The sequence below is a fragment of the Phoxinus phoxinus genome (assembly GCF_949152265.1).
Source record: "Phoxinus phoxinus genome assembly, chromosome: 22".
Classification (NCBI taxonomy): domain Eukaryota; kingdom Metazoa; phylum Chordata; class Actinopteri; order Cypriniformes; family Leuciscidae; genus Phoxinus; species Phoxinus phoxinus.
In genome coordinates, this window is record NC_136897.1 from 17,166,203 (window position 1) to 17,192,911 (window position 26,709).

The following is a 26,709-nucleotide window of genomic DNA, read 5'->3' on the forward strand; positions in this document are numbered from 1 at the left end:
TTTGGATGCCCATGACAGGTGGGCTGATGTCCACCATATTTTGAACCATTTCTGTCTCCATAGGCCCTTTGACACAGAGATTCCGGAAAAACACTGCCACTGATTTTCTGGAATCTGTGCGTGCGTTCTCACACATCCTGTAAAGATCCCGTAAAGTCACTTGACTTCAGGATGTGACGTGTAATGTCTCCGCGGCGTCTTAAGTTTGCTTATGACCTGCAATTTCTCTCTCTCTCTCGAAACCACGCTTGTGCAAACAAATTTCTGATTCGATCATAAACTAGCGCATCGTGTGCCGTTCCACTAAGCTGGCGAACGATGTCAGCTTCAGCGTCATCACACACTCCCTACGGCATTGGTCCTGCTTTTTGTTCACACAGGTCGTGTTCTAGTACTGATCCCGGTAATGTTACCAGGTCCCCATCCCGGGATCAATCCTGGGACGTGTTTGCATTCACACAGACAGCACTCCAGCAATTTTATGGCAATTTTATGGGATCAACGCTCTGTGTGAAAGGGCTCATGGAACCGCACATGCGATGCCTGTAAACGCTCTATCCAAACTGTGTTTGTGTCCCTCCCATCCTCATTCTGTTGCCTCTCCCCTGTCCCTTGCTCTATTTCCTTTTCTGTTTGCACTGTGTAGCATCCTTTTTTCTTGCTACACTTTCTCTCCTACACCCCCCCCCCCCCCCTCCCCCCATGTCTCTCTCCCAGTCTCTCTCTTTCGTTTTCATGTGGGTCTCTGTCCGGAGAGTTGTGTTGAACCGCTGTCTGCTAAGCAGAGCCGGCATCGAAGACTTTAATTTATTCTCTAGCTTATTGTCATCCATCAGGGATTTAGAGACAGAGGGAGACTTGTGTTCTCTCTCGCTCTGTCTCTCTCTCTCTCTTTCCACCCTCCCCTTCACTCCTCGCTGCGGGGGGCTCGCAGATCCAAACCAGGTTCTGATATGATTCTTGCGAGATGAACCTCACCTCTCCGAAGATCCAACTAAACAATGGGATCTACTTTAGCACATACATGTATCAGGTAGGTGAAGGGCTGTGACCCATCCTGCCATTGGCTGGCTGTTTAAACATGTACCTCTGCGTCAGCTGTCCAAGGTGTTTCTTGTTAGAGCCTTTGCCTACTTGGGAATTCTTGTGCAGAGTCATTCTGAAAGTAAATCGCAGAAGGGAACACAGACTAAATGGCTGTTTGACTTGCTTACATTGCAGGTTTGACGGTGCATTAATTAACTCAAAGCAGGGAAACAGGCCACTCTCAGTGGCGTATTTAAACTTTAGTGTGTGTATGGAAGCGTATATACATGTGTTGCTTATTTCAAGTGTTTTGTGTCGAGGTATTTGTTATGTTTGCATTGTTTCCCAGTAAAGATCATCCTTAAATGATATACATTTTCATGAGAAGTTAATAAGACTTGTATTCAGAGAATATATTTTGAATTTGTTTGTTTTTTAATACCCAGTTGCCAAATAGTTGTTTTAAGCATAAACCTAACTAAATTGTTTAAGATTAGATGTATGCTTGAAACAGACACAAACTCAAGATTTATGTTCTTGTCTTAATATGTTATGCACTTTTCCTTTTGAAGCATTTAATTTTGTTTTAAGGATGCTTAGATATTTTACTAGAAAAAAGAAATGAATACTGAGTTGGGAAATGTTGCAAATATATATATATATTTTTTCATATGTTAAGTAATAATTAAAATATGTGATTATATATTATTATTTGTATGTATTCTTTTTATATATTTTAACAAATTTGTGTGTATATATATATATATATATATATATATATTTTTTTTTTTTTTTTTATTATTCAAAATTTTTAATCATTTTTTAATATTTATTTAGATCTTTTTTATTATTATTATTTATTTAAAAAAATTTCACAGTGCTTATCTTGGGGATTTATTTAAAGTGCCCTTTTGGGTGTCTGTACACTGTGGTCCACAAAGCTGTTCCCATCACAGTGGCAGATCCACATTTATGCCCAGTACAGTGGCATCTTTCAGTGTCACGCACGTGTGTTAATGCTAATTAAAGACAAGCTGTTGTCTTTGGTGCTGTGCTGCTGAATGATAACTGCCTGTATGTGTCTGCAGATTGTATGCATAGACTAATTGCAGTGTTTGCAAGACATTTAGCTGTTGGTCTTTTCATTCTTGCATCTTTAAACTTCTGTAGCCTCCCTTACACTGCACTGGTAATGCATCACTTGCCTTACACAGCTGAAAACAAGATACACCCTGATGAGTGTCATGACAACAATGGATGCAAAATATCATTTACATGAACGTTGAACTTGAAGGTAGCTTAAACTTGTTGGCCGATACACTGTTCTTGGACTTACACTGATGTATATTTGTAGAAAAAACAATTATTAAAGGATAATTCCGGTATTTAACACCTTGAGTCTATATTGTAGTTTGTTTTGGATGAACAAGAGTGGTGGACAACATTTTTTTGACAATGGTTCCTCTCTCGAGTTTTTGACTATAAAATAATTGGCCATGGACCCATTTAACATTGGAGTCAATGGGCATGTCCGAAAATGTCATTATGCCCAGTACAGTGGCATAATAGCTTGACTGTAAATCTCCATGCTGCATATTTCTCTACATAAAAACAGTGTCCTCTTCCAAGACGCATTCTCAAGCACTGACTGCAGTGAACTTCTTGAGCTTTTGAGCTTTTTCTGTCGCCTGGATCCCCAGAGAGAGAGAGAGAGAGAGAGAGAGAGAGAAAGAGTGAGAGAGAGAGATTTGGAGGGACTCCAAGCCAGGTTTCTTGAGACATTTTGTTGTTTGATAATGAGGAATACATGAGTGAAGCTATTTTGGGTTGAGGCACCACAGAGAACAAGAGAAGGAGCGATAGAGGAGGTGAGCTGATGTGAAAGTTGTTGTAGATAACTAACTTTGGTTCTGTCAGGAGGTGCCGACCGACACTGTCTTTTGTGTTCTCTTGTGTATCTGATGATGAATATTCTCTCTATCTCACCAAAGGCACTTTTGAGCTTGTCAAAATCAGGCCGTCTGTGATGCATGAAAGAACGAAACTCTGGAAGAGCTGATGATGTGGATGTGACGGTTCCCTTGGTCATGTTATGTCACATCACCTAAAAGATTCACTTTCAGTATTGAGGCTCAGTTCAACTCTTGTTATATCCTTACCCAAAATCCTGTCAGGCTAGCTAGCCGTATATGTCCTTTGAAATGTGGCGTATTTATGTTCCAGCCGAATGCGAGTCTGCTTCCTCTCGTTCTCGGTGAGCCTGATGACTGTGCTGGACGTTACTGGAGTTCACCGATGAGAACGACATCTGTCCGCACCTTCACAGCATCTGCCTCCACTAGAGTGTGACTGACAGATTCGGTCTGATGAGAGATGTGTCCCTCTGTCTGTTTGTGAACTCTCTGCTTTTCCTTTTCTGCTTTTCTCTCTCTATTTGTCTCACTGTTTAGCTACTTGCTACAGTTTCACAGCACAGATCTGATAATATATTCACACATCCAAATTCATTCAACTTGTTTACACACGATAAACTCTAAACGCATACCTCAGGTCTTTAGTGACACGGGACGTCGTTCACTACCCTCCTCCTCATCAACCTTAGTATTCCTCAATCAATTAATTATAAACAATATAACAAAAAAATATATATTTAAGAATGCCTGTTTTCCTATTTTTTTTTTTTGTAAAAATTGAGGTGTGTAATAGTATATTTTCCTGCTCAACAATAATTGAATCTTTAATGACTGAAGTGCAATTTGCCTTTATTCCACAAGGTGGCAATGTCTGATACACAATGACGAAGTGACATTTCACTCATAGTTACCGCAGGCAGAAAACAAATAACAAAACAAAAATAGGAAGTATCATCAGCATAACTTGAAATGGCTCAGCGATTCACTGCAGAGCAAGTACTGCAATCTAATATTGGTGTCACTTGATGCTGGATCTGGTGAAGTAGCTGACAGTGATCAAAATATTGATTTTGAAGATGTTGAAAATGACAGTTTTGAGAATTATTATGTAGAGACAGCGATTATGAGCCAGATGCTGAATGTACTGGGAAATGAGCTCTGACAAGGACAGTGATGATGGTTTAAAATATCTACTCAAACTAAACCCTTCCAAGCTCCAAAAGTTAACAAAATATGCTTTATTTTATTCTTCTATAATTGTTACTCTAATATCAGGAGAGTTTTATATTATCGTGACAGGAAGCGATTTATCTGTGTTAGACAGATATGGGTTGCTAAAGACCCAAATATGTAATAATAGTTTGCGAAACATTTAGGCATTTAGGGTCTTTGATAGTGATGCACAAAAATTCTTGACTGAAACCAACATTTCTGGACACACTGATTCATTGGGGGTTGGTAGGATTTTTTTATATACGGTTTATATATTTCTGAAAGAAGTTGTTTATGCTCACCAAGACTACATTTAGTGATCGAAAAAACTGTTAGTATTATTACAATTTAAAATAACTGTTTTCTGTTGTAACATATTTTAAAATAAATGTAATTCTGTGATGCAAAGCTAAATTTACAGCATCGTTACTCCAGTCTTCAGTGTCACATGATCTTTCATAAATCATTCCAATATGCTGATGTGCTCAAGAAACATTTCTTATTAGTATTATCAATGTTGAAAACAGTTGTGCTGCTTAATTTTTTTTGTGCTAATCGTGATTATTTTTAATGCATTTTTTCGGAATATAAAGTGTAAATATCTTTACTGTCACCTTTGATCAATTTAATGCATCCTTGCTCAATAAAACTAATAATAATTATAATTTTTTTTACCTTACTGACCCCAAACCTTTAAATGGTTGTGGAATTGTACTAATTTTTGTCAATTGGTGTGATTACAATAGCATATTTCCAAATATATATTTTAAAATACTGCTGTTAAAATAAATATAGGGAAAAAAAGGTAATTTGTCAGAACTCTATGAAACTTTCAGAGTTGTTTTACAGTATATTGGGTCTCTTTTCTGTGTGATTTTTCTGTTCTTATCTTCTCGGTTTCTGTCAGTAATCTTTGCTTTGGGCTGTAGGATCAGAACCGGTCCCACTGAGCCGTGTCCCCTGTCTGTGACACACTTCAGTAAATGTGTATCTTGGCATTTTGTCAACTCAGCTTTTGTTGCCTTTGCACCTAATTCAATTTGTGTAAGACTGATTCATACTTTTGGTCCTGTGCCAAAACCTTTTTTCAGTTATCGGGTAGCTGCCTCTTCTGACATTTTACAATCTCTAAGGCCCTGTTTACACCTGGTATTAAGATGTGTTTTGGTCGATCGGATCACAAGTAGACGAGGCAGACACATACCCGTTTACACCTGGTGTTTTAATCCGTCTTTCGTCCACTTTCAACCACTTCTGTCCTGATTTATTTGAGGGAAGGGTCAATGGGTAGGTAATGTAACTGTAGTTGTTTTTCAGATCTTTCGATCTAATGGACAAAATAAGCTTGCGCAATTTACATATGAACATCTAACTGTATACTATCCTTATTTATAGTATAGGACTGTTAAATGCTTGATTATGATTGGTTGAAGAACGTTCTAAGGTGTGCAATTATTTTTGAGGAGATGCACTGCTAAAGTAGTTCCAGACAGGTCTGTATTAGTGTTCCATATCACTTCGCCAAATGTTTTCAGTTATTTCAAAGGTCCTTACAGTCAACAACAGCAAAAGAACCAAAACCCAAACAAATAGATATACCTACTTTCTATAATAGAAAAATATTTTAAAAAATGACAAACTATTTACATTTATTTATTACCATTTACACTAACTACTGCAAAATTAAGCTTAGAAAAGTCAGCATTGGCAACTTAATCAATAAAACAGTTTCACACAACTAAAAAGCTACAGGACATGTTTCAGAATGGAAGAAGAAAAGTTTCTGTACTTGAAGTAATTTCGCTGTTAGTAGAGACGCTGCTGCTGAGTGACAGATGATTCACATACGCTAAATCTCTCTCTCTCTTTCATAACTGCATATCAGTGGCTCAAGTCTCCGTTACTACCTCTAAAATGACGTTTTGGAATTAGGTGATGTTTCATCAATTGTTCCTTACTAACCAGCGACACTGTAAGAAAAAAAAAAATCCATAGCAGAAAAAACGAAAAATGTCCTGGGAGAAAATTGCCTATACTTTTCCGTTAAGTTTACGGACATTTAAACCAACACAATGCAATGCATAATTCAAAATACAGGTAAAACATCTAATGAATTACTTCAAATTAACATGGTACAGAGTGATATGAGACACATCACACTATAGCGCAGATGTGTAGGATATTGGTTGCCAATTCATCCAGATTTACTGCAGAATCAGAATCAAGTATTCATGAGAGCCCTGCTATATTTGATTTTTTTAAACTCTTTAAACAAGCCCAGTTTTATATGTTAGGGACTCGGAGTAGTGTAGAAATGGCAAAGGCAGGTCTGTGTTTATAACACACACAAAGTTCAGGGATGCATCGCTTTCTGCCGCATTGGCAGGGGTGATGACAACGGATGTGTTCGAGCCATCGTTACCATGGTACTGATATCACACCTCAGAGGGAAGTAGAGGGGCTGAAAACACTCATCTGTATTTACATATGCATCCTGTATGCTGATCAACCGAGTCTCTTTAGTATGTATTGAAGAAGATCAGAGGTGTTATGGAGAAATCTGATCCTAGATTCTCTGTGTTATCTGATACTTCATCCATAAATCTGCATTCAGATGTGTGACTGGAGGCCCATTCGAAATGATAAATGAAATGGTCTACAAACACAGTGAAAATGATGGTGTAATGGTCCATACTCATGCTTCAGATCAAATCAATTTATTAGGGCTGTCAAAATTAGCTTGTTAATTGCTGCGATTAATTTTTGTATATGCAATTATGTATTTTAATATATTGCTGTTGCTGCCACTTTTTAAAAGCCACTCGAGACAATGCATTGCAGGGGTTTTATCACATCTTTGCTTCATGTCACGACAATGTGCCCATGGTAAAATCACTGTAACACATGACCTTGAGTGACTTATTGATTTATTCTGTCCTTCAGTGACATTTTGTAGTTTTTCTGCAGCATCGGGTTTGATTTTACTCCGTATTGTCACCCATGGGACTCCCTGTGGCCAGTGATTTATAACGTTCTGTGACCCTGACCTGGAATGAAGTCTTTGTGCAAGCTATCGCCCACTTTTGACCAATCAGGGAGGAAATTTAAATTTTTCCGTACATATTTTGCATGTTTTAATTTAACTACTGGAGTGATGAGTGATTGGTATAATTTTCACATTGGTTTGTCAGTGAAACCATCTGTGCTGCTAGCAGTTGATAAAACAGCGTTAACTGCTTTGCCTTTACTCTCACTGTTTTTATTCACATTTCATATTTGCGCTGTCATAACTGAGCTGGCATAAGTTTATTTTCCATGTGTCATGTCAAAGAGTGAGCAAAGTGATCATTTTTACAGTTCAGTTTGATTTTTATAAAGTCTGAGAATAAAATCTCTTTCTGAAATGATTGATGAAGGGAGTGGTGGATCTGCAGGATGTTGGTTTCTGAGTGAAAATGAATTATTTGTGGAGTGACTTGATCAATCAGTATGTTTCAGAATGTCAATTTGAAAGTCTAGCCCCTCACCTCTGCTTCGCCTGTCCCAGTGCCCACAGGCATCCTGTCAGCGTTTATGCCACTGCTGTCCAAACCTCACATGCCTGTCTCTGCACTCTGCCCAACTGATTCCAGCCCTGGAGCGCATGGCCCTAATCTGTCCTGATTCCACAGGAGATGCCGTGTTTTAGAGGAATCAATCCATTAGCAGCTAATTAAGCACCCGGTTCTGCATACTTTCCAACAATTCCCTCTTTGCATTGGGCCAGGGGGAAGATGAGCCAAAAAAGAGCAGCTGTGGTATGAAATAAACCAATATCAGTCCTTAATAACCCATCAACACCAAGCCAAGAGATTCAGTCTGCTTTTTGTACTCTGACATGACCATGGATGGACCTTCAGGGTGTGTAGATGTATAAAGCAATGTTTATTCGCAATATTCACAATTTTAATAAAAGTAAGCAAAATGTAATCTTCCAATTACTTTAATGTTATTGATGATTCATTAAATTCATGATTGTTTCTTGTATTGCAACTTGCATGCATGGTGATGTTTCAATAGTGCCTTTGGTGTTTTAGCATAAGGGTGTTTTAGTTTGTAAATTGTATTAATTTCCATGAATCAGTTTAATGAATTGATTATTTTGCAGTGGTTCACTTGTCTAAAAAAGCTTTTTTTAGCTGTATCGTCCTATTCAAGCACACTTTGCTAACAAGGTCTATTGAAAAGATAGACCATGTGGTTTCTGTGCTATTACAGTAAGACATATCATATTTCACATGCTTTCCAACATGTAAAGAAGCTAATGAAAGCAGATGCCCACTAAGCAAAATGAAGATGGAATAGATTACTAGTATGAGTTGACTGTACATTGTGCCAGAGAGCCATCTGATTAATGGCTCTCTGATTAATGATTAATGATTAATTAAAGCTATTAGCGTACTTTCCTAGATTTCTTCCATCCTATCTCCAGACGCATTCACTTATTCAATTAGATTACTGTTAGATGTTGGATTATTTTTTTAATGAAAAGAAATCATGTTGATTTCTAAGTTGTCATATCTTATTTGCTAGCTAAGAAAACATGTTCCCTCCGTGCGCCACACGAAACATTTATCAACTCGGCTCAAAACACACTGTGAGCTTTATCTTAGAAAGAATACATTTACTCGCTGACCATCTTGAACATGCGGCCACTAAACAGCGCTGTGAGATCCAGTGAATAATAGTGTTCCAGTTTGGTTTTGTCCTATACAAACAACAAATCAAATGCCTCGTGATGTAAACTAGTTAAAAGTCAGATGAAACGGCGTTGACATTATCACCAACACTGATACGGAAAACAGGAGAAACATTGAGCCACAATGATACAGTTTCTAAGATTTCCAAGACATAACATGTAATATACATTTTTTGAAATGTTTACCTGTTTGGCAAGTGTTTGTCATGTTCTGATAATAAAACCACACTTAACTGTCTGCAAAAATCTGCTTTTAAACTTGAAAGAAATAAAGATTTGACATTTAACGTGATAATTATACTGTAGGTATCAACTGATATGAACATTTTTATTGTGATAATTTTGGGGCCTTTAATGTGCCATATCACCCAGCCCTACTTACATTTATTTAGTGTAATATAAATATGTGATGTGGGTTGTGATGGTCTTAATTCACAAGTCCAGTTTGACATTTAATAATGTAAATTATAATCAAGCGTAGCGTTAGTTCTGGCAGGTCACGTTAGTCAAGCTCGCATCAGCTGACTCTCAGCTGATCCACGTCTACCTATAGGAATACGACGCCTATCACCGTATATATAAGCTCCTTCAGTATTATCAGCAGCTATCGCGTTTCTCAGGAGTTGATTACCCTCCTCCATCTCCAGCTCCTCCTCTCGCCCAGTCAGGATTTGGCATTCTGATTCCCCTTGAAAAGTGTGGCTTGACGACTTCAGGTTGGTGGAGAGTCCCTGCCTCAAGTGGAGGAGTTCAAGTATCTTGGGGTCTTGTTCACGAGTGAGGGAAGGATGGAACGCGAGATTGACAGACGGATCGGTGCAGCTTCTGCAGTAATGCAGTCGATGTACCGGTCTGTCATGGTGAAGAAGGAGCTGAGCTGCAAGCCGAAGCTCTCGATTTACCGGTCAATCTACGTTTCTACTCTCACCTATGGTCATGAGCTGTGGGTCATGACCGAAAGGACAAGATCCCAAATACAGGCGGCCGAAATGAGCTTTCTCCGCAGGGTGGCTGGGCGCTCCCTTAGAGATAGGGTGAGGAGCTCGGTCACTCGGGAGGAGCTCAGAGTAGAGCCGCTGCTCCTCCACATCGAGAGGGGTCAGCTGAGGTGGCTCGGGCATCTGTTCCGGATGCCTCCTGGACGCCTTCCCGGGGAGGTGTTCCGGGCATGTCCCATCGGGAGGAGACCCCGGGGAAGACCTAGGATATGCTGGAGGGATTATGTATCCCGGCTGGCCTGGGAACGCCTCGGTGTCCCCCCAGAAGAGCTGGAGGAAGTGGCTAGGGAGAAAGAAGTCTGGACATCTCTGTTATACTGTTGCCCCCACGACCCGGCCCCGGATAAGCGGAAGAAGATGGATGGATGGATTCCCCTTGAATAAGAATACATTTTCAAATGATGTTGTACTTTAAAATCTTGAATTAATGATATCTGCATACATTCATACATACATTGGTTCTGTTCTGTTTACTCTAAGGGGGGTTATTGCTGCTCTCCTGCTCTTATCCATGCTAGGCTGAATGGATGTGCAGGGAGTTCTTGCCCAGAACAGAACCATACCGCCAATCCAAACTGTATGCTGCTAATTGTCAATTGTTTTTGACGATAGTGGTCCTGACAGAATTACATTTCTTATTTCGTTTTTTTCTTCTATTGAGTCACGCATTTACATTTGCATCGAACACTGGTTTGGGTTAAACCATCATCATATTCTTTAATTGGAGAAAGGTCACTAATGATGTATGAAAACCCAATGGACATATTTGTTGCCCATTACCCTGATTTAGTTTATTTATCAGCATTATGTCTGGTTATTAAATATGCACACATCTGACGTGCATTTTTGGTTTTATAAAATGTTATAAAAAAAATTATAATGAGCTGATTTTTGCTAGTGATTAGGTTTTTGTTGTACCGGTACGTGTAAAAGCAGGAAGGCTTGACTGAGCGGTCTCAGTCAACAACAGAGAGCGGCTAAAGGCCAGAACAGATGTTTGCTTTTAGTTGTATGGCCTTTCTTCAATACTGGATTTTCTACATGTTTCTTTATTCAGAACTCATTTCATGTGTAAGACATTGAACATTGTTATGGATTTGGGTAGACTAAGAGAAATCGGCTTACTGTAAGCTTGTCTGGTGGAGGTGGGGAAAAAGTTTAAAGCTGTTTGTGGCATGTCTGCATGAGCGTCTGTGGAGCATTTATGAAAAACTAAAGTACTTTGCTTTTAATGCCGATATTATATTTTGTGTTTCAAGCCTTTAGGGTCATTCCCGTGTCATCTTGACTTCCCGAGGTCCCCGGTTCAATTTCTTTTTTTTGTCAATATTTTTTTCTGTACAAATACAAACAAAAAAAGTGATGAAAGCCAAAATGTTCAATGTCACAGATGTATATATACTGAGTAATCCACTATTTTGTAGAGGGGGGTCAAATGACAATTTTCACCTGAGATTTGGAGCCAAATTAGAGGGGGGTAAAAATTACTTTGGAAAGATGGCAGCATCATTATTTTATATTTACATAGAAATTGGTAGGTCTGTTAATAAAAGCGGTTGACTTTAGCAAGCTTTGCTGCATTAAATGCCAACAGTGACAGTTTAAAAATGAACTCAAGTTTGCATGCCTGTAACTCAAGAAGTATTAAAGATATCTTGATATATTGAGTTTCAAATCAACAATACTGTTAAAGGGGTCATGAACTGGATTGTTTTATTATTTTATAATGTTGCCTGGGGTGCCCATGTAATGTTAGTATGATTTTTACAACAAAAATGGTCATAATTTAGAAATCAAAGGCATTTTTCCTAGCCTGATTTTAGCCTCGGATTTAAACGCTGTGTTTTAAGGGGCGTGTCTGTGTGAGACTTCAGTGTAAACGCCCACTGCTGTGATTGGTGGACATGTTTGCATATGAAATAGCAAGTATTACATGTGGAACTCTCAAAAACTTTTACTAAGTTTTTTCTATTACAGCTATCGAGATTAACAAATCGTGAAAGGTATTGTTTAAAGCATTATATTTAAATCTATTTCATCACATGAAAGGTTAAACAGGCAGTGTTGATGTAGGCGTTGATCTTCTTCTGCGGAGGCGGTGTTTGATACCCTTTGACGTCATAGATCCCCACTTTGAAAAACCTGTCGTTCGCTGTGCCTGGTGTCAATAAAAGCTTTTATTGGACTAACAAGGAGGTTTTCAGTTCTGAAACTTACAGGATATTTTTATAGTATGATAACCTCTTATATGTCAAAAGCTCAATGAAAATTAGATTTCTCAGTCTATCACCCCTAAATCAGTTGTATACTATGGAAACCATTTGTAGCATATTGAATGTTCTCTATGTGTGTGTGTGTGAGTGTTGTCTATTGGTGCTTGTAGTAATGCGGGTTGCAGAATGACTTAATCCTGTGCTCAAAAACGCTGCTGTATTTGGCAACATTCCTTCCTTTCCTTAATCCCAAGGCTTTTACCAACCAAACACAGAGAAATCCCTGGAGTCTGAGCTCAACACTGCTCACCTGCCGACAACCGTCTCACAAGGTCACAATGCTGGCCAACATGTTGCGGATTTTTCTCTCTTTTATTGGTACAGCAATATTTGGCATTTTAGAAACCCTTAGTGAGTTTAGCTGCCATGCAAAACATTGTCTTGATTTGAAAGAGTATTTTTGCCATAGACATGTTTTAAGTAATTGAGGATGGTGGTGGTTTATAGCCATCAAAAATAACAGAAACATATAGGTTGTTAAGTTTGTATCTAGTATTTTAAGAGCTAATAGGTATTAAAAGTGTTCACATGAGACAAAAAGCACTCACACCTCATATGTTATCACCTCATGAAAACACAACCAGTATAAGTTCACTGTTTTTACATGATAGATGTCCATAAAATGACCTGAAACAGCAGTGTTCCTTTCCTGTGGTGCCATTTTTTTCTTTCTTTCGAGGAAAATGGTAATTATGTCAGCCTTATAATTTCCTCTGCTGATAAACTGGGTTTAAAACACACAGCAAAGTTAACTGTGGTAGCTACAGTATATTGAAGCCTAAATGAAGAAAGTGTTCCCAGAGGCTTAGCCTATGAATTACATCTCAGTTGGACTGATTTGCTTTTCATATAGTATTCACCTGAAGAGTTTTAGAAGTTCTGTGCTTATGAATGGGAGATCACTGTTGCAAGTGTTTAACACCAGTAGGGCTTAAAGTGTTTGAATGCAAATTAGGCTGCATATATACAGTATGCACAGTGCATAGTATACTGGTAACATATCCGTTATCAGCCAAATGGGTATTTCATTATGGATGGTCATTTCCCCTATTTTTAGTGGAAAAGCTCTAAGAATTCAGTGACTTCAATAAATGCAATCCTTAGCAAATAAAAAAATGCATATACTTTTAAATTCAATCATTGCAGTTAAAACTAGTGATTAAAATTTTTGAGACAAAATGCTGATTTCTTTAATTTATGCCATCCCTCATTTACACAGTGTGAACGTTTCTGGATTAATTGGAGAATCAGATACGAGTGTTTATAATCATATATAACGTGTTGTTACCACATTTGAAAGTACCCATATCAAATGCTAAATCTGTAAAAAAGTGTTTGTGCCACATTGCAGTTTGAAATATTATTTTTTTAAAGACTCATTTATTGCATTATTAGTTGTTGGGTTGACTTCAGGAGCTGAAAAGTTTTATACAGTAGCATCCACTTTTAAGCAGAACCACAAGCTCTATGTGACAATCAGCGGCTGGAGTGCCCGCATGAGCCACTGGAGGGCACTCTCTTCCTGTGTTATTTTCCACCATGGACTCATTATTGTTTAATTACGTTCAGTTGTGTTTGATTACCTGTTATTGAGTTCCTTATTTAAACCTGAGTTTTCCCTGTGTCCTGTGCGAAGTCTTGTTACACTGTAAGCGTACATCTCCGAGCATTATTCCCTGTTTTAGTATTCCGTGTTTCCCTGGACTCTTGACCCTTGCCTGTTATCTGGACCGTTTATGAACCTGTGCTGCCTGCCTCGACCTAAGCCTGTTTTGACCACGAGTTACCGGATTGCCCTTCGTTGAACTGTCTGTTTGAGTGTATGTCTGCTTCAACTGCTTGTGTGTCAAGTTTAAATAAAGTGCTGCATATGGATCCGACCGCCTCATTCCGTACGTTACAGAAGACTTCGCCAAACAAGGATCCAGCAGTCTTTCAGCATCTATCCACCGTGATCAAGACCCAAGCTTCCATGCTAGCCTCTCATCGGTTACAGCTGACGAGACTAACATCTCTCCTCGAGGAACTAGCAAGCTCAACGCAATCCCTGTCTCCGCAGAGCTCAAGCACAGCCGCTAATCAAGCCCAAGCTCCAGCTGCACCTGTTCCATTGCAACCCAGTGTGAGTACTGCATCTAGCTATCCTTGTATGTCCCTTCCTGAAAAGTTTAATGGCTCACCTGGGGCGTGTGAAGGATTTCTTCAGCAGTGCAGCTTGTATATTAATCATCAGCCTCAGGTTTACACCTCGGATTACGACCGTGTTTCCTTCATCTGCTCACTGCTCACTGGAAAGGCTCTGGAGTGGGCAGGCGCGTTCTGGGAACCCGGTCGAATTTCGTTCCCCTCGTATGCCGTTTTTGTCGCCCGATTCAGAGAGGTTTTTGAACTCCCCGCAGGAGAGGAGGATCCCGAGGAACTGCTCTTGTCCCTGCGCCGGGGAGGTTCGTATGCGGCGGATTTCTCTCTCTCATTCCGCACGCCACTGAAGACTCATATCGCTAAACTGTTTGATCCTCCCTTGATAACCGTCAGAGGGGCTTTCAAATATACCGTTTCTGCCAAACCCACTCATCGTGTTGGATCCCGCGAGCCCGGATTTCTCACTGGTCCTGTTGAGTCTGCTAATCCAGAGACAGCGGAGGTTTCGCCAGTCAAACCGGAGTTTGAGCGCGTGCCAGCCGACTCGAAAGAGTCTACTGAGTCTACTGAATCTTGTGAGTCTACTGAGTCTACTGAATCCTGTGAGTCTACTGAGTCTACTGAATCCTGTGAGTCTACTGAGTCTACTGAATCCTGTGAGTCTACTGAGTCTACTGAATCCTGTGAGTCTACGGAGTCTACTGAATCCTGTGAGTCTACTGAATCCTGTGAGTCTACTGAGTCTACTGAATCCTGTGAGTCTATGGAGTCTACTGAATCCTGTGAGTCTACTGAGTCTACTGAATCCTATGAGTCAAGTGCATCCTGTAATGAATCAAGCCCAGTGAAGCGCCGTCGCAGAAGGAGGAGGAGGACTCGTTGGGCTCGCCAGGCTCCGGAGGGCGTTCCCAGACTCCTCGCCCTGCCGGCCCCGCCTCTGCGCCTCGCCCTGCCGGCCCCGCCTCTGCGCCTCGCCCTGCCGGCCCCGCCTCTGCGCCTCGCCCTGCCGGCCCCGCCTCTGCGCCTCGCCCTGCCGGCCCCGCCTCTGCGCCTCGCCTTGCCGGCTCCGCCTCTTCGCCTCGTGTTACCTGCGCCTCTTCCTGTGGTGGTTTCCAGCCTGGAGGCTTTAGCCGTAGATTTCCCCAAGTATTTTTTTGGGGGGGGGCCGTAGGTACCCTGTGAGGGCCATGGAGGCGACGCCTACATGGACCTTTGCACGTCCACCTTCGCCTGAGTTCATGTCACTAGTCCTGTCCAGCCCTGTGCTCCCCACGCCCTGGTCCCCTGTTAAGTGTGCTCTGCCCTGGTCCCCTGTTAAGTGTGCTCTGCCCTGGTCCTGTGTCAAGTGTGCTCCACCCTGGCTCCCTTCTGAATGTTCTCCGCCCTGGTCGCCCACGCTCCATGGTCCAGGCCCGCCTTGGCTGTGTCCTGGTCCCGTTCCCCTGCACGGGCCTGGCCCTCCATCCCATCCCCCGTTGACCTCCCCCCGGAGCTCTTAAGAGCGTCTGGAAGCCGCTCCTTAGAGGGGGGGTTATGTGACAATCAGCGGCTGGAGTGCCCGCATGAGCCACTGGAGGGCACTCTCTTCCTGTGTTATTTTCCACCATGGACTCATTATTGTTTAATTACGTTCAGTTGTGTTTGATTACCTGTTATTGAGTTCCTTATTTAAACCTGAGTTTTCCCTGTGTCCTGTGCGAAGTCTTGTTACACTGTAAGCGTACATCTCCGAGCATTATTCCCTGTTTTAGTATTCCGTGTTTCCCTGGACTCTTGACCCTTGCCTGTTATCTGGACCGTTTATGAACCTGTGCTGCCTGCCTCGACCTAAGCCTGTTTTGACCACGAGTTACCGGATTGCCCTTCGTTGAACTGTCTGTTTGAGTGTATGTCTGCTTCAACTGCTTGTGTGTCAAGTTTAAATAAAGTGCTGCATATGGATCCGACCGCCTCATTCCGTACGTTACACTCTAGATGAGAAAGTAAGTCGACTTCTAACTGGGGGGATTTCAGCTCTTCACGCTCACAAGTCACAATACAAATATAATCCAGGGCTTCAAATGCAAAACCTCAGCACAGAAAATCCTCTTGTTACTTCTATAGTTCGGGGAGACGCAATTTACCTTTGAATTGAGCACTGAAACTGCAATCTCTGATGACAAACCCCAAATGCTTGTTTTCAATTCCTTTTTTGTTTATTCTCAAGCATTTATCGAGGAGCTGTGACCTATTGAAATAGAATTGCTTTCTTTGATACAATGTGTTTTTTAGTTGTTGTTTTTTTCCACCCATGCCCTGCTACATCAGAGAAATGCTAAATTTTTTCAGAGGCTGTTGCAGTGATTGGAAGAGGCGGGAAGATCTAACATCTGTTTGTGGATTTGAACGTGCGTCCTGCCTATTCCTTCACTCCTGTGAAAAAAATCAAATGAACGCACTGACCCATTTTCCTTTTTCTCTTCCCCCTCCCAGTCCTTTCTACCCCTATATTTCAGTCAGGAAGCATTATTCAAAAAGCAGAAAAACAGCGCACTAACACAATGTGTGGCCTCGAAAGTATTCATTAAGCATGGCAATCATAGCTGACCCAATAGCCTGAATACAGTGTGTTAAACTCATTTGCTGCTTCCGAAATCGCTTACTATATTGTAGGTACTACATTATGTTTGAAACTTACTTTGCGACTGTTAAAGTATGTTGTATAAAGTACTGTATGAATGTGTGTACTATGAATGAAATTCGGACGTACTACATTCACTGTTGTCATTGTCACGTGACATACGGCGGCAGTTTGTCACGTGACATACGGTGGCAGTTGCGTCGCTTCACTTGCAGTTTGTCCATTCACAAATCCTCTCCTGTGGCCTCATGGGATAGTCAAGTGTCCATTTAATGCACACTTCAGAATCTCGCCGGAAGAAGTAGGTCATCCGGGTACTTTTCGTCTACTGTTTTATAAATACTATGAAATCAGACATACTGCGTGCTCGGCTCACATACTGTGTTTCACCTACTATATTGTATGGAAGTATGCATATTTGAATGCAGCGATTGTCAGTGTGGTCATCTCTACATTAGCAGTCATTAAGACAGCTCGCAGAAGAGAAACTTCCATATGGAACATGTGATGGTCGATTCAAGTGATAGTTCACCCAAAAAATGAAAGTCATGTCGTTCAAAACCTGTATAACTTTCTTTATTTTGTGGAACACCATAGAAGGTATTTCAATAAATGTTTCAACCGTTTTTGCCCACATATTGAAAGTCAATGCCCAAATGAACACCACCATTGACTTTTAGTGAATGTGCAAAAAAACATTCTTCAAAAATATCTTCTTTCATGTTCCACAGAAGAAAGAAAGACATAGAGGTTTGTAAACATTGTCAGAATTTTCATTTTTGGCCAAACTATCCTTTAAGAAAGCTTTTTTGATCACATGATCCGGTGTGGTGCAATTTTGTGATTTGTTTTGATATTACATTATTTTAAGACATTATAACTAAGCTCCAAACCCTTCCGCACACACGCTAGGATTGTTATTGCTCCGCCATAGCGAAATAATTTCATATACCCCTGTTGCCGCTCAGCAAGGATGACAGTTTCTCCTGTCCATTTCACCATCTGTGGAAAATCCATGTGACCGTTTTTTCAGCCCCCTAGTATTTTGTGCACTTGAATTAAAGAGCGTATGAATGCATGCATGCCGAAACAGGAGGGGGTATTGACATACTTCAACAGTGCCCTGAAAGTTTCCCAAAAGACCACGAGTAACAGCTGGGTTAACTGGGCCTAGTGCCAGAGGCCCGGCCAGGGCACTTCGCAGAACAGAGCAATTGAGCCATGCAAGACTGCAGCTCTGATGCCAGCGGGACTGAGAGGCAGAGCCCAAATCAGAATGTCGTTGCCTTCATGAGAAATGCACAGTGTAAATGTTAGTGGAATGTAATGCATAATGTGGCTGATGTCCTGTTATAGATCCATCTCATCCTTGAGATACATGGTTTTTGTTTAATGGACGTTCTGGTATATTAACTAATCATGAAAAACAATATTTCTCTTGCCCTTTGAATAATTTGGTGTGGAAATCTTGAACCTATTCCAATCACTGTGGGGACATTTTTTGCCCTCACGCAAAAATATTCAATCACGCAGATTCCAATTGAAGTGACTATATTTCATCCATGGAATTTTGCATTGCAATGGTAAATTTGACTGCACTATGCAGAAATGGTTATGATGTCATGACCATGAGTTAATTTACATTTGAGAGCCCACATTTACACATCAGTACCTATTTAGTACTCACAACCCTTAATGATAAACAGACAGCAGATCCAGTTATGCCAGTAAGAAGAGAGCAGCGGTCATTTACATACTGTATATTGTAGAGGTCTTAAAGCTATTGTTGCACAAACTAAACCCTTTATAATTATAATGGTCATCTTGCAAGTGAGCATTGCATTTGTTTGTTTGTTGCAAAAATAATCACAAGTTCACTTTTTTACAAGGATATTTTTGGTACATCACCAACTTTGATTAATATTAATACAATACATGGAAATAAAGATGATAAAATAAAAAGATAAAATATATATATATATATATATATATATATATATATATATATATATATATATATATATATATATATATATATATTTTAAACTTAAACATCTCTAAAAGTAACAAACTGATATTTTCTTGTTCCTTAAAATGTGACTGGTGTTTTGGCATTTGTGCTGGCTGAATGTCCAACTCACACCACACAAAATAAGTGATGTCCATCTTTGTGGTCCTGTGTTTAAAATGTGTGGCCCTGGTCAATAAAAGGCCAATTATTGTGGGAACAGGACTTGAAGCTTCACTAACTCTGGAGCTCCATGGGCTATGACCATTCATTCTCATACTGTAGCCTCATGAGGAGACTGTAAAGATAGATCAGTAAATAACATACAGTATGAAATGTGACTATTTGTACTATTTGTGACAATTGGTTAATATCATTCCCTGAGCTGATCTGTATAGCCCTGGAAGAATAGTTCTGAGAAAGGGGGAAAAAAAGAAATGTTAAACTACAGCGTTGTCTATTAGTTTGGTGTAATGGTAGCATATTGGTGTGAATTATTTATATTGAGTGAAATAATAAATTTCCCTCCTTTCTCTCTCTCCTGACAGGAATTTGCTACCCTGACTAAGGAGCTGAATTTGTGTCGAGAGCAGCTTCTAGAAAAAGAGGAGGAGATATCAGAGCTTAAAGCAGAGAGGAATAATACCAGGGTAAGTGTACATGTGCGTTAAGGTGACCAGACATCCCAATACATTCGGGACAGTACAGGCCCGTGTTTTGTCCCAGTATTTTATTTTAGCTTTTGTTTATTTTAGATAAAGTTTTCTGGCAGTAAGATTTATGAAAAAAATAAAATAATAATAATAATTATATATATATATACCGCATAAGAATTTAAAGAAATTAATACTTTTATTTAACAAGGATGCATTCAATTAATCAAAAGTGGCAGTAAAGACATAATTTTTTTTACAAAAGATGTATATTTCAAATAAATGCTGTTTTTAAAACTTTGTTCTTCAAATAATCCTGAATTTTTTTTATTATGATTTCCACAAAAAAAATGAAGCAGCATAACAGTTTTAAACACTGATAATAATAAGAAATGTTTCTTGAGCACCAAATCAGCATATTAGAAGGATTTCTGTTGAATCATGTGACACTTATGACTGAAATAATGATTTCTGAATAATGAATAATGATGCTGAAAATTCATCTTTGCCATTACAGGAACAAATTAAATTGTAAAATATTTTTAAATGGATATATTTAAAATTCTAATAATATTTCAGAATATATCTGTGTTTACCCTATTTTGAACAAATAAATGCAGCCCTGGTGAGTATCGAGACTTTAAAAATTTTTTTTTTTTACCAAAATCATACTGAGCTTAAACTGTTGAATGGTGAGATAACTAATTTTTAATTGTCAACTAGTTGTCCTAAAATGTAATCATGTAAATGTTTCATGTTTATGTAAATGCTTAGCTTAATTAAATGACTTGCCATACATCGTGCAGAATCAGCGGTCTTTATGTTTCTAGCAAGACCAATGCTGCTAGATGCTGCTGGATGTTCATACAGCTGAGATGATGCGGGTGACAAGTGGAAGTGTGCATATCTCCATTGCCAGATTCATGCTGCTACTGTACATTGTCATGAACAATGTAAAAGATGCCAATTTGCTTGTAGACTCTGTCAGCCTCTAGGCAACACTTGATTCGCTTCAGGGCAGTTTGCAAGGTTTTTGACTTGTATGGTATAAGCACCCCAGATGAACTCAGACCATTAATGTCACAGTGCCAGCTAAATTCGCTTACGACATGCTTTTCCAATGCAAAGCACCCAAAAATCACTTTATTTTCACTCTTGTGTAATTTTAATAATGTATTGTGCTGTTACATATTACTATACAAAGCTAATGAGTAGCAGTGTGTGAAGAGAAATTATTTTCCTGTAAGTGTAACCATGTAAAGAACAAGCTCAGCTGAAGTTATGTGATACAGGACTTGTCGATGGATGTGCTAGCATGTGTTTCTGCATCTTTATGTTGTTGTATAGCTTCTTTTGGAGCACTTGGAGTGTCTGGTGTCTCGTCACGAGCGTTCGCTGAGGATGACTGTGGTGAAGAGGCAGGCTCCTCCTCCGTCCGGGGTGTCCAGTGAGGTGGAGGTGCTCAAGGCTTTGAAATCCCTCTTCGAGCATCATAAGGCCTTGGATGAAAAAGTGAGACTTTTTAAATTCATATTGTCTTATAGCATTAAATTTTCAACTTTCTTTAGTGTGTAATATTGCTTTTTTTGAGCATTTAAAAAAGGTCTGTGTGTTACAAAGCACAATGTCCACTCAAAAAGAAGTTATTTTCTATATCAGTAAGCATTTTTTTCTGAACTCCCTGAAAGGCCTTTTACGTTTTCTTAAGACTATCCCTCATTTAAATAATTCCGTCCGAAAGCATATGCCAAATAAAGGGGCCAAGGCATGGTTGAAATGCATTAATAAAAAATATCTATATGGCAGTTTTCCATGTGGTATTAAAAATGGCATTGAATATCAATATTTTTCAAGGTATCGCATCAAAGTTAGAAAGTCCAGTATCGTGACAACGCTGATTAGTAGTGTTCTGAAACTCATGGTTATAGTTAGAGTGTGACATTTCTGAAACACGCTCGAAGTGTTTGACCAATCACAACACACTGATTCAGCCGACCAATCAAGAGCACATTGTGTTTTTCGGAAGGAGGGGGTTCATAGGCCTCGTTCAGACTGTGTCAGTCCAAATCCGATTATTTGTGTATCCGATTGGAATCTGATCTAAAATTATTGATGTCCACACTGTGTATCACAACTGTTTAGAAACCGTTTTCCTTAATATTTCTATGGCAATGACGTTGGTTGACTGACGTTTACGTTTTATGTGCCGTGAGAAAATCACATAAACCATGCAAAATCCGATCAGATTGTTCAGACTGAGACCGATATCCAGAAATGTGATTTAAATAGGATTTCAAACCACATATTAATGTAGCTTGAAACGGATTTGTAAATATCGGATTTCATGTGATTTGTAACCGTTCACACTATCTAAATCTGATCGGATTCCAATCGGATTTGCATAAAAATCGGATTTGGACTGACAGTCTGAACGAGGCCTTAGAGACAGGGTCTAAACAGAGCGTTACTGATAGTCTGGGAAGAGAGGTGTAGCAACAATATAAAATATGTGGGGGAAAAAAATATTTTTTAAGATTTCAAGCATAAAAACCTATTCTAGTAGACCCCGAAAACAAAATCAAGACTTTGTAAAAGGGCATAAAAGGTCCTCCTAAATTCTTTTCAATTAAGTCAGTATGAGCATGTAATATTAGTGGTAGTTCAAGTGGAATACAGTAGATGTTGGCACGTGTACATTTGGCAATTAAAGTCTCTTTTGTTTTTCATTTGCACAGGTGCGTGAAAGGTTACGGGTGGCTCTTGAAAGGGTAACTACATTAGAAGGACAGCTGGCAGCCGCCAGTCAGGAGGTACGGTTGTTTTGTGCATGTGTGTGTGTTTAGGTATATGCATGAACACTTGTATAGATTTGCTGATCTCATCTCATTAACTTCTGTCCAATGAGCACCTGCCCCCTGTTGTCAACCCGTGCAGGAAATGCACTCTGTCTGTTTCCATCACTCACATGCCACTGAGAGTTCAAGCATAGTGAATGCACTTGACATTGCATAGATTTACACTGAGAAGAAAAAGCATTGACAACACAATTACTTACTGCACTTCATTTTCAATGCATTCTGTTTTTGTAGCTTATACGAATAATTGAATGTGGTTTTTGTTTACCATAATCCATGGGGCCTAATTGGTTTCTTTGTAACATCACACTTTTTTATATATATTTTTTAATGCATGTTGTTCATTAATTGATGATTTGGGAATTTGCTAATAAAACAAAATATACTTTTTTACAAACCAATTATACTCATTATTTGTAACTTACATTTGAATATTTCAGTAACTACTTGCCTTCAGCAATTCACTGCAACTGCTTTAGAGACTTTGTGCAAACTATGCGACCATCAACAACACTTTCCAGTGTCACAATCATAAATTCAACGAAAATTTTAATTCTGTCATCAAAAATGTTGATTACTGTTTTTAGTGGATGGACAAAAATGAAGAGAATATTATAAATATCTTAATTTGTGTTCAATTAACTAAAGGCTTGTGGGTTTGGAACATTTTGCGTGAACTATCTTGTTATTGTTTAATTTAAAAAGCTTAAAGCAGGGCTATGCAGCTTCGGGAATTTCTTCGCTGTATTCTCGCTTTTTGCTCGCAGGTTTCTCTATAGAGCTCCCCCTACACCATGGAATAGATATTTGACAACACTGTCGGAAAACTCGTTAGCAAAAAAACCTGCATAGTTCACCTTTAAGTAGAATGGATTTATACTGACTCTATAGTGAAAAATAGTATAGGGCTACCCCTGACTAAAGATTTTTCTAGTCAACTAGCAGTTGTTCATTTAACCCATTAGTTGACTAATCACATGTTTTATATGAATTGAATTACTTAAATATATACTGAGGAGAATGCTAAACCATAATGAGAGTTTAATATATATATATATATATATATATATAGGCATAATATAACTTATTTCGTACTCAAGCTCACGCATAAAGCTTGCCGCACTGGCAAAGTAAATGATAACGATTATGAATGTGTCTGAAAAAATAGCAAGGAGACATTTTAATTATTTATAAATAAACTAGAGTTTTCTGTGTCCGTGTCAGCTGCAAAGATGAGGCTGATGATGATGACTCGACATCACCGCATCTTTAGAGAGAAATGCACCTTTCATACGAATTACATAAGCAGAGAGTATTCCTTTTCGATTTGAACTGGTTCATTTAAAAGTAGACATTTCAAGCTTTCTATAGATATATTTCTCATGTCTGTGAGGCAAGTAGCCTATATGCTACTTAGTTTCAGTTCATTTTTGTGACGCACTTCAGTTCAGGAGACCAAGACGGCAGAAAGCGCATCCTGTTTGTTTTCTTTATTTTACAAAGGCACAAAGTTTTCTTGTTTTTTTACGGAGTATTTTAAGTTGTTTCTGTGATTGCGCCGGCACCTCCATGTCATGCAGTAAGCGTGCAAATACTTCCACACTCCACACAAACACTTGGATACTGTATGTTCCTAATAATAGCTCATATTTATCTAGGTTAACGTTAGAGTGAGCAGCCATGTAAAGTTGCTACTTGCATGTTTCAAATGATAAGCCATTTTTGAGGTCAATGGATGATAGGCGAACGTTTGGATCTCCTGCCAAACATACTTTAATTACCACAAAGAACCATCGTTAACAATCTGTCCCTCATGGAGTGTGTGACTGCGCCACAAGTTTTTTAAAATCTTTTTTTCTGAGACTAACCGACTAACGTTTAATTGACTATTAGGGGGCAGCCCTAGAAAAACACATAAGAAATGTCAAATAAATGTCCTTTGTGTAAATGCATGTTAAATAGATGTCCTTTGCCTTAATATCCCAGTTTTTACATTTCTCCATTGAATAAATCTTCACATCATTCATAACTGTCTAGTACAGGTCAGTCAGCATGTGTAAACACACTGACAAAAAAAGCTATTTTTTCATCATCCGCTGAGTAAGAGGAGTCTTTGGCTGCAGCCCGCACTGCAGAGGCGGCATGAGAAGTGGCCTCTGGGTGTCATGATGCTGCATTTAGACCAACGGGAAGATTTTATGCTGACAAACAGGACCTAATGCTGCAAAGGGAACAGGGGAAGTGGTCATCACTAGTGTGTGGGTATCTACTCTGAAATTCCCAAGCTACAAGCTAATCATAATTTGAAAGTAGTTAAACTACAGTCAAGCTACCAACCTTATTTTTACATAAGAGCATTTTTAATTTGAGCATTTAAGGCTTCTGCTTTGGTTTATTGTATCTGTACAAAAACAGTTTGTTATGCTGCTTGATATTGCAAACTGTTAATGTTATTTTGAATCATAATCATAAACACGCTGGTTTGTACTGCAAGATAGTTTTACCTTTTATTGCACTATTGCTGCATGTTTGATTTGTCCCTCAGCTCAGATATTAAAACAGCGATGAAGCATTTGGTCATGTTAATATGAAAAATCGACACTACTTTGAAAACCACTAAACTACATCACGAGATATTGCCAGTGCTACCATTACCAAGTTACTCACCATTACTGGTCACTGTGGTAGATTGTGTCATAAAACTCTAAGAACACAAACTTTCTTTCATTTCACTCTCCCAAATCTGAATTTATTTTCCTAATTCTGGAGAAAGAGAGTCTGTAATTCTGCCTTTTCTTCAGTCTATTTTGTAACTGTGTTGAAAGTAGTTGGTTTTGAGGTATTATAACGAAGCGGTATCGCTCACTTTGTCTCGCCAGTCTGCTCTAATACTCTAATACAAACGAGCTGTAATAAAGAGAGCTTTGCGAATATGTAAATCAGATCCCTTCATCCAAATACTTGCAAATGAATGTGTACATATTTTAATTGTCTTCCTCCAAATTTCACATTCACTGGTCCTGATATGGCAGGATTCAAATGCAAATGGCCTACCAGTATTTCATTAATACCTTAATAACATGCTGCTTTTAAGCACAATGATAAGTTAATTCCTCAAAATGGGTAGTTCGTATAATCTTATCTCCCGCAAGACTCCTAGCCTGCCTTAAGAAGACAGGAACAGGAACATCGCTCAAATGCTATTAAAAGGAACACTATTAAATCCCACTATCACTGAAAATGTACATCTTCATAATGTGCAATTGGGGAAAAGTGCATCATTGCCTGTGCTGTGCTTTGTGAACTGTAATTATGGGGTATGCCACATTTAATTTATTTAACATGAATGCTATTTGTTTAACACTTTGATAGAGTGACTTTTTTTGCTGTGTTTTTGTTTAGGTGATCATGTTGAGACAGAGAAAGGATGGACGAGCAGACGGGGATGCTGTGGACAGGATGGACAGCTCGAAACCTACTTGGAAGGTATGTTTGTGTTTACTTAAAGTTGGATTAGCATAAATTAAAATATTTATTTATTTAATATTTAGTCAGTGCTTAAAATAGTCACTTGTGCTAAAGCATTCTAAAGTACAAGCATTCTTTTAATAATCATTTAGAATTTAGATTTTTTTTTTAAGAGGGTCAAATCACGGACATTAAAAAAAATAAAGCTACATTAGTGAACTTGCTGTGAACATGCTGTACCCCAGACTTTTGAAAGATAGGGTATGACCCCATTGGTTTTATCATTAATTAAACTTTGTAACTGTTTATATCTGAGGCCTTGGTCCAAAAGGGATCCCTCCTTCTCTAATACCTCTCTCACAGATGACATTTTCTTCGCTACTGAGAAACAAACTGCATTGATTATGCGCCAAGTGCTTTTGCCCTTCAACCTGCAGCACAGGCTGCTAAAGTGTCTCCTGTCTCTGAGTGTGACTCACTTGTAGCAGCCAGCCAACTGGAGTCTGGTCAATAGGAGAATTGTGAATTGCTCTTCAACTTTGATCCCTTTGATTTTTTTTCAATGCAGCAGTATCGATTTGTCCATTAGTACGCAAAATTAGTTTGGGAGCAGATGTTAGCTTGTGGTTTCATTATAAAGGTCTGTCTTTAAAGTCGGCATGAAATGAGAATTCACACTATTTGATAAATGCAGGTTATAGATCTTATTGTGAATTATTCACCCATGTATGTGTTTCGTAAGAAAAAAAATTGACCTCGTAATTTTTTCCGACTTTTCTCTGGTGACATATGCAGGACTTCTT

The 26,709-nt window shown here is 39.0% G+C and overlaps 1 protein-coding gene across 13 annotated transcripts in view; it reads left to right on the plus strand.

Annotated features, from left to right (window-relative positions):
• The window catches only part of ppfia4 (PTPRF interacting protein alpha 4), a 94,248-nt gene that overhangs the window by 38,236 nt on the left and 29,303 nt on the right, over positions 1-26,709 (plus strand). For all 13 annotated transcript variants that reach the window (XM_079597395.1, XM_079597400.1, XM_079597398.1 and 10 more), the window contains 4 exons: positions 19,479-19,580; positions 20,931-21,095; positions 22,319-22,393; positions 25,841-25,924. In XM_079597395.1, coding sequence (XP_079453521.1) covers positions 19,479-19,580; positions 20,931-21,095; positions 22,319-22,393; positions 25,841-25,924 — 426 coding nt within the window. The remainder of the gene's footprint in view (positions 1-19,478; positions 19,581-20,930; positions 21,096-22,318; positions 22,394-25,840; positions 25,925-26,709) is intronic.